At 45.2% G+C, this 9,157-nt stretch overlaps 1 protein-coding gene across 1 annotated transcript; it reads left to right on the top strand.

Annotated features, from left to right (window-relative positions):
• The first annotated feature begins 2,027 nt into the window (after positions 1-2,027).
• On the top strand, positions 2,028-7,473 carry LOC125556474 (homeobox-leucine zipper protein ROC6-like). Its single transcript, XM_087523066.1, has 9 exons — positions 2,028-2,098; positions 2,364-2,641; positions 2,734-2,851; positions 4,641-5,219; positions 5,317-5,412; positions 5,490-5,720; positions 6,129-6,306; positions 6,405-6,802; positions 6,958-7,473. The coding sequence occupies exons 2-9, from the start codon at positions 2,370-2,372 to the stop codon at positions 7,357-7,359; spliced, it is 2,274 nt and encodes a 757-aa protein (XP_087379192.1). The 5' UTR covers positions 2,028-2,098; positions 2,364-2,369; the 3' UTR covers positions 7,360-7,473.
• The last annotated feature ends 1,684 nt before the right edge of the window (positions 7,474-9,157 follow it).

Below are 9,157 nucleotides of genomic sequence, written 5' to 3'. Positions count from 1 at the left end.
ATGCCATGTGCCCCATGATGTGCACAGGTAGTCATAATACAACGGGCCCCCGTAGATCTCATGGTTGTTCACTCGAGCAATCAGCAACCAGCAGGTTTCAACCATCACCAAGCTCACCCCTGCCAGTTCCGATGCCTCTCTGTCAGCCATCTTTTTCCTAACCCGAAAAACAGATCACCAGGTATTTTGAGAAACCCTAATCCACCTTCTACCCTTGTCGATTTAGCAAAAACTGGGTAGCCATCCAAGGATTGCCCCAAGATTAATCCGAGCCAACTCCTGTGAAGGATCTCCGACGGCAGGGGAGAGAAAAACTCAACGGCGGCGAGATTGCCCCGAGAGGATAAAGAACCCTAAACGAGAGGGTAAGTTTTCTGTATTCATGCAGGTATACCAGAAAGAACTCCTTAGTAGTAGGGGAAGGATAGAAGTGCACCATGGACTTGAAGTGATGATGCACCCAAGCCTCAACCTCAAGTCCAGGGGAGAAATCCCAGTGGAGTAGACCCTCCATGGGCGCCGCCATATTGGAGATCACTAAGAATCGCCATGTGTGGGGGTGGAGAGAGTGGGGGCGGGAGTCGCCATCGTCCCTAGCAGGAGATACAACGATGTTCGGGTTGATGAAACTAGCACATGAATGCTTCTTCCGCTTACAATTCCGAGTCAACAACCATAACTCAATCACTTAGCCCTAGCTCTTGCTCTTTCCTTCCTTGCAACGGGTTGCGTGTGTGCCTACTAATATTTACTTACCTCAATGGTGCGCTAACTTTAGAACGAGGATATGCCAAATTCGTATTGGGGGGGGGGGGCTATGCGGCAATTCGACCACTGTTACTGTACTAGATATCTCTGGCTTATACTGGAGAAATTATGGCTTTACTTCTCTTCTTGCTGGTGATGGATATAGTCTCGATGGCTTTCGTCAAGTATGGCATAAAAGTCAAATAGGATATCCTTCAAAAGGGGATTTCATGTGTGATCACCTTGCCTCTTTTAGGGAAGGCTATTTACCAAGTAAGTCTGCGCAGCATGCTACGAAACATAAGAATCATTTTGAATCCCATTCATGAACATATGTTAATAATATGAACTAGGAACATCGACCAGGAAAATACGAAATTATCTATGACCCAATTGGACACATACCTTGTCTGAGGGAAGACCATCTCTGGTGGATCGGACTCGCGATATGTGAAGCGTCAAGGATTGAGGGGCACAACATGCTGGAGGTAGCACATCCATTCAACCCACGGCATACCGAGGGCATGAAGCATACATGATATCGGTAGGGAAGAGGAGCATGGCGGGGTGGGCTAGCGAGGTGGGCCAGGGTGACGACGAGGTGCTATGAATAGGAAAATGAGGGAGTCGACGATGAGTGCCCTGTGGTTCTGGCATACGGAGAGGTGACAATGAGGGCCGATGCAGGTCTGCGGGCGGGCGCTGTTGCGGTGCTCGTGAGAGGCATCGATGCGGGCTAGCGGGGTGCCATGAATAGGAAAGGGGGGAGTCGGCGATGAGTGTTGTGTGGTTCCGGCGCAGGGAGAGGTGACAGTGAGGGCCGATGCAGGGGCGTGCAGGTCTACGGCGGGCGCTATTGCGGTGCCCGTGACAGGCGTCGATGCGGGCCGGCGGGGTGCTATGAATAGGAAAAGGGGGGTAGTCGACGATGTGTGTCGTGTGGTTCCGGCGTAGGGAGAGGTGACAGTGAGGGCCGACGCAGGGGCGTGCAGGTGTGCGGGCGGGTGCTGTTGCGGGCCCGAGAGAGGTGTCGATGCGGGGCGGTGGGGCGGTGACGTCGTCGGAGAAGACCGGAGCGGGGGACGGTCATGCAGGCTGGTGCCATGTCTTTTCTTTCTAGAAGAATTATGTTTACTCCACAATTAATTATGCCCTATATATACTGGTCCACATCCAGAGCTCTATATTTAGGTATAAATTAATATTTGCCAAACTTAAGCACGGTTCTCCAGCTTTAAATGCGGGTGGTTTCGCTCGGCATGAGATTCAGATCCAAATTAGAATGCAATAGTTGCTTATTCCTTACTCTCACTTACCACAGTGACTTCACGGGGATCTACCGAAGTTGACGGTATCGCTACGTGATAGATCATCTAATAAAAAATTTATCAGCTTTAACACAAATATTTTGCACCTGGTTCGCCCTATCGTGAGAACTGGGGCTGTATTCTCAATTTGTTGACTGCTCATTGATAGAAATTCTTAAGTTGTTTCACGGAGAACATTTATCTATCATGTGTTATACTTCTTTGCACTCATAACAAAGCACATTTTAATACCTCGCTTCTATAATTGGTAGGATTAGTTTCTGTCCTCATGATGTTTTACTGTAACAGGTCACCATGGACGGAGAGTGGCCGGAGCAGTACAATGATCTGTACAATTGGCTTGGCCTCGGGTATCCAGGCGGAGACAACCAGGTTATCCAGCATAACCTTGGTGCTGAGGTGAATGGCCTGCCTCGAGCCGCCGCCAACATGGGCAACAACACTAACGCAGCAGCTGCAGATCAAGGCAACGGCGGTGGACAGGCCAACGGTGACCAGACGGCGGGGACACGGGAACGGCATTTCAGGCGCCGTCACACCGTAGAACAGATCCAAATACTTGAAGCGTACGTACAATTCATAATTTGCAAATCTTGCTTCTTGAAGATAATAGACGTGTACGCATGTACTGATCCATTTTCATTGATGCTACATGCAGTGCTTTCAAAGAAGGCCATCATCCAGATGAGAAGCGCCGGCTGGAGCTTAGCAGGAGGACTGGCCTGAGTCCTGCACAGGTCCAGATCTGGTTCCAGAACCGACGCAACTCGGGGAAGGTAGACATCGTTCTCTTCCACGGTGAACTAGATGAGATTTCGTCATGTGATCACGATATGAAGTTTGGAAAGAGCTGTGCCGTTAGATACTGCTAGTCAATTTATTTTGTTAAATAAATAGAACTAGTAGAGTGGCCCACGCGCGCATCATCCTAGTCTTCTTTTCGCAGATTCACGTCCGTATCGAATTTGTGAGTCATAATTTTTTTCTGAACACACTCATACTTTTAGAGGGTATGTAGTAACAATATACTCCCTCTGTTCAAAAATATAAGACTTCTTAGATCACTAAAGTAGTACTCCCTCCGTCCCAAAATAACAGACTTAGTTACTCGTCCCAAAATAACTGACTCAGTTACTAGTATAAAGTTGAATCAGTTATTTTAGGACGGAGGGAGTATTTTGTAACTGAAAATAGTTATACCAGGCATGCCAGATGCCCTGCCATAAACCACGTCTATGAAAGAGGTAATCGTAGGGTAGTCTGTCAACAACCGTCTATATAAGTATTGCCAACGTTATTAGCAAACGGTTGTCACCGCCAACTATTACTAGTCATCGTTTGTGATGGAGTTCTTACGAGTCGTCTGTGATGACCGATGATGATTTTTGTAGTAGTGCATTTTTTTTGTAGTAGTGCATATTTACTCATACCACTAAGAATTGAAATAATTTTAAAATAATACTATAAAAATTATACAACATATAATCTAATTATGAAAGATGAATAAAACACAATGAAATAAATTAACCATACCATGTCCCTTGATTTAGAAAAATTCTCACTAAGATTTAATCAATTTAGATAATCATATATTTTTGTTTCCAATTTTTTTCTGGCATAAACATTTAATTACTAATAAAAGTAGTCATGCTATGTTAGGAGATCAATTATGAGCGGAAACAATTATATAGGAATAAGAAGTATACTATGTTAGGAGATCTAGTAACAACGCAAAGAATCATTTTTTTTGGAAAAGGGGGACTCTCGGCCTCTGCATCAGAACGATGCATACGGCCACCTTTATAGATAAATAAAGAGGTTCAACAAGGTTTTACAGGATTATGATTTCTATCTTTTTATTTTTGGCATGAGATAAATATACATTTTAGAGAATACAAGTAATTTACTGTATTACTTAAGATATGTTTGTGATCATTATTATAATAACAAATCACATTCTAACAAAGCGAGACAAAATTTGAAAATCCTCTGGTACACAAACAATAGTCTAGAAACACAAACCAAGGTTTAGTATATTGTGTTAGGGGTATGCTGTTCGTGGATGCGAAGGTGGAAAAACCTTGGAAAAATATATATCCACTAGAGCGAAGGTATTACATGACGGATTTTGTTTGAGTACTAAAATAAATTACCTAGGTGTACATCTATGAGCTCAGGTCGTAGTTGTGCAAGCTGATGTCGAATATCAGTTGATCTTCCTTCCGGTATCTAGGATTGTGTTACATATTGGAAAAGTAGTCCACATTCTCTTGGAAATACCAAATGGATTGCAGCCGAGACAAACACAAGTAGAGGAACGCCAACACAGCTGGCATGGCCCCTCAACTTTTAACAAAGCAAGTAACAACAATCATTTATGGACAAAAATAATAACATGATCTATTTTTGTATTTTGGACTAGTCTGCCATGATTTACCACATTGTTGTCATGTTGCCTTCGTAGCTAGGAAAACATTCTTTCATTATTAGTGCCTTTGTACCTATTTGTTCTGTACCTAGTCTCGAGTCTTCTTACATGGGCGTACATGAAACTAATGAATGCAGAGCAAGGCCCAGAAGAAGGAGACCGAGGAATTTCAGCAAGAGAACGACCGGCTCCAAGCTGAAAAACAAGCACTCATGTCGGCTATGCAAAACAAGATTTGCATCATATGCAGAGGGGAGGACACCCCGGAGCGGCAGCGCCTGTACGCCGAGAATATGATGCTCAAGGACGCGCACATGCGTATCGCCGACTTCCTTAAGAATGTCTCCGGTGGAAGGCTACAAGTGATCAACCACACCGTCGTCGACACCCATGCTCCTCTCACGCTCCCGGGTCCAAATCCAGTGACGATTCCTGACCATGGCATTGCCCGCGACAACCCTGAAACCGATGGAAACGCCTTGGCGATTCAACATGTTGCTTGTGCTATGGAAGAGTTGAAGGTGCTTGTGGGCTTGGGTGCGCCAGTGTGGTCGCTAGCGGAAGGTGGCGAGGTGGAGGTGATCAACTACAGGGAGTACCTGAAAATGATGTTCCCGAATGAGCACCACGAGATGGAATTTGGTGCGGACGGCACTAGGAAGACTGGCATTATATCGTGCACCGCCACCGACCTCGTCGGCATCCTCATGAACGCGGTACAGCCCTGTCTCCAACCTCCATCCATCAGTTTTAGTAAAACTTATATTTGAGAAATAGTCATACAGGGCTTTGTGTGTGTTGGGTCTTTTGCAGGACTGGTGGTCTCAGACGTTCCCTGGCATCGTGGCAAGTGCCACCACCAGCAAGGTCATCACTCCCGGTGATTCCGGAGATGGGATGGTTCAACTGGTGAGAAGCAACGCTCTGCTGACTGTTTCAAATTTCAATACGTCATGTACCATGTTAACTATGTAGTCCACATGCAGATGAATGCAGAGCTGAGGGTGCTGTCGCCACGGGTGCCGGTTCGCAAGATCAACTTCATTAGGCATTGCCAGAAGATCACGGAGAACATATGGGCGGTGGTGGATGTGTCTGTTGATGGAATTCGTGACCAGGCGGCGGGCCTCAATGACGGCGCGCCTTCAACATACACGGCCTGCAAGCTTCAGCCGAGCGGTTGCCATATCCAGGAGTTGAGCAATGGCCATTGCCAGGTATTATATCGCTATACAAAATTTAGCAATGTCCATCGTTTTAACATTGGATAACATGGCTAGCAAATTGTGGGTACGAGTGTAAAGCACACAAAACCCCGTCAAGAGTGAAATGGAGCTAGTAACATTTCCCACCTCTGCTTGGCTTATGCACATTCACACAAACCATAAGCTACATAAATTTTCTTTCAGTTTTGCTAAAGCACCGAGTTCTACATTTCTTTGCACACTGAAATAATGTTGTCTTGTAAAACTAATGGTACTGCCTTCATTTCGCTACATTACATAGCGATAGCATAGTTGTCATTCTTCCATTGTCACCAAAGTTGCATTTAACTACGTATCATTCTGCTATAATATGGATCACATGCCAATGTAAACAAACTTGATCGCCCATTGATTTTATAGGTCACATGGATCGTGAACATGGTGCATGATGAGGCCACTGTACCACCGCTGCACCATCCACTCTTCCGCTCCGGCTGGGCACTCGGTGCATGCCGCTGGATTGCATCCCTCCAGAGGCGATGCGAGTACATTGCCTCCCTGCATACCAACCCCGTTCACACCCTCAACAACAGATCTGGTGAGTGACTCATCTCACAACCAAGTAGCAGAGAATAAATAAAACATCAGCATAAGAATCGAAGTTCTAAATGGTTATGTAATCGACGGATCCTAAAGGTGGAGCAGCTGCTATAACGGCCGAGGGGAGGAAGAACGTCCTGGAGGTAGCACATCGGATGACACTGAAGTTCTACGAAGCGATATGCGACCCGGGGAGCCAGCCAGGGAGAAGCGTCGATGAGCGGCGTGGCAGCTGTGGCGTAGGCGCCGAGAGGTATGAGGTGGCTGTGCGCGTGGTGACTTTCCCCGTGGGTAGAGGTGTTGCAGTGCTGAGAGCTACGACCACGGTATGGCTCCCCAGGACACCGGCGCAGCGCGTGTTCAACTACCTCTGTGATGCAGATCGCCGAACCGAGTGGGACATCAGCGCCAAACGTACCTCCACCATTCGCCAGGAGGGCTGTTTTAGCACTGGAGAAGTCCATGGCAACTCCGTCTCTCTCCTGCGCACCATTGTAAGTCCGGTTGGCTACTCTGCTAGTTTCATACTAATATTTTGTTGTTGCTATAGCATCGAAATATTGCAAAGATTGATAGCTAGAAAGTTGTGCTCTTGTGTTGTGTCCCAAACCTCTAATGGTCCTCAAAAAATTTCATCCAATTCTCACAGGCTTCCAACGGAGCATACGGCAAGCTGATCCTGCAAGAGTCGTCCATCGACGCCTCATGCATGGTGTTGGCGTACGCCCCAATTGACGACCAATCCGTGGAGGAAGTCATGAACGGTACCAATACCTCCTTCTCCCTCCTGCCGTCTGGGGTGGTCGTACTCCCTGATGGCAACGCCGAGCCAGGAGCGCCTCCAACTTCTGCCATGTGCTCCTCCAGCTCCTCCAGCAGTCACAGGAGCAACTCTGGATCGCTCGTCTCCACCATGTACCAGACGCTGCTGAGCGGCCAGCCACCGGAGCATCTCTTCAAAGCTGTTGCCGAGAATGTGGGGAACCTGCTCTGTCAAGCCATCGACAAGATCAAATCTGGCGTCCATGCTAACGTCGTTTTATCTGCTTGATGCGTCGTCTACAATTTGGGATTATCGAAATAATTATACTTCTTGCCGTTACTGCAGACTATATGCAATGTGCACTGTTTATTTCCTTGTTACCATCGTACTTTGTCCCGCGCAGTTACCGCGGAAAAGACTTTTATCATCTTTAATAATTTATTAAACACACTTGGTTATGCATTACTATTGTCTTGTTATTTATAAGAATGCCAACTTACTGCTAAATATGTCATCCATATGTGTTGTTAGATTATTACTCAATACTTAGGCCTCTTTTGGTTCATAGGATAGGATAATCATATCAATAAGAAATTTGTAGGAAATGAGATGACATGTATCTCAAATCCTATGAGTATGAATAGGAAAAGAGATGCTATTTGGTTCCCACCAAAGCAATATTTTCATTGACTCTAGGATCATTTTTATTTTTCTATGATATGTGAAGGATAAGAACAAATCCTATGTAGGAATAAAAATCCATTCCTATGAACAGAAGGGCTCTAAAGAAAAAATTCCTATAAGAATCTTATCCTATAGAATTTCTATTAAATTCCTCCAAACCAAGGAGGCCTTAGTGTGTGGGCAGAGGGGATGGGGGAGGGGTGATGTTGAAATCCTTAAGACATATGCTGATATCTTCAACTGCCAAATTGAGCATTTTCCTATGAAGTATTTGGGGTGCCAATTAGTTTCTCCTGTCTTAGAGGAATGGACTGGGATTTTCTGGACTCTAAGTATATTAAGAGTTGTGAATCCTGGATTGGTAATTCTACTTCCAAATTGAGCATTTTCCTATTGGCGGGGGGGGGGGGGGGGGGGGGGGGGGGGGAGGGGGGGGTGATGTTGAAATCCTTAAGACATATGCTGATACTTCAACTGCCAAATTGAGCATTTTCCTATGAAGTATTTGGGGGTGCCAATTAGTTTCTCCTGTCTTAGAGAAATGGATTGGGATTTTCTGGAGTCTAAGTATACTAAGAGTTGAATCCTGGATTGGTAATTCTACTTCCTCTAGGGTAGGCTTACCCTTTTGAATGCTAACCTCTCTAGCATTGCTTATTACTACATGTTCGGTTGGATTCCTCTAGAAGAAGGAAATTGTGCTCTCATACTTTTTGGAGCCCATGCATGTTAAACCATCCATCTTTGCAAATGGAAAGAGAGTAAACAATGCAAAACGTGGGGATAAAATTTTCCAAAAAAAAAATTGTCCACGGAAATACGATCAACGACACATGCGTGAGTGGTCGACGGAGGCCAAAAGAGCACCTAGTGGAGGCGAGACCGCAAGATCGCCTGGTCAAGCCAAGGTCACGAATGCAAGGAGATGTGACTTCCATCTTCCGCATGATCAGAGAATGCCGACGTAGGTGCAGGGAAAATCAGTTACCACCGTGATCTGGAATGTGATCAGATGTCAACCATTTGTACCTGAAATGGAATATATGATAGAATCATGGAAAATAACACATACCTATATATTAGGCATACTTCTGCCATTATTTTCGTGTCATCAATCATCAGGAGTACTATATAGTATAACATAGACAAAATTAGACATAGATAATTTCTAGTTTATATTTAAATAATAGAGAAAACACTATCAGATTGTTTTTTTTAGAGCACGTAAATTACATGCCTTAACTTTATAGAAGGAAGAGGCTAAATTACAAGAACTCAAGTAAGCTCTCATCATAGGCCGGTGAGTAGCAAACACCACTTCAACATGAATACCACAATACAAACTCCAACGCAAAAGGGCTTGTCCTACACTGACCAACAAAACCTCGTCTCGACCAACACC

The sequence above is a fragment of the Triticum urartu genome, chromosome 5A (genome assembly GCF_056163025.1).
Source record: "Triticum urartu cultivar PI428250 chromosome 5A, HENAU_Tu73, whole genome shotgun sequence".
Lineage (NCBI taxonomy): Eukaryota > Viridiplantae > Streptophyta > Magnoliopsida > Poales > Poaceae > Triticum > Triticum urartu.
The sequence above is the reverse complement of the archived record's forward strand: the minus strand, read 5'-3'. Positions and strand labels throughout refer to the sequence as shown.

What these genes read in the sequence shown, in the direction of transcription:
- LOC125556474 (XM_087523066.1), top strand. Translation starts at nt 2,370, where the DNA reads ATGGACGGAGAGTGGCCGGAGCAGTACAATGATCTGTACAATTGGCTT. An exon ending in CAGATCCAAATACTTGAAGC is followed by an intron (nt 2,642 to 2,733) that starts GTACGTACAATT and finishes TGCTACATGCAG; the next exon opens with TGCTTTCAAAGAAGGCCATC. An exon ending in TCTCTCTCCTGCGCACCATT is followed by an intron (nt 6,803 to 6,957) that starts GTAAGTCCGGTT and finishes CAATTCTCACAG; the next exon opens with GCTTCCAACGGAGCATACGG.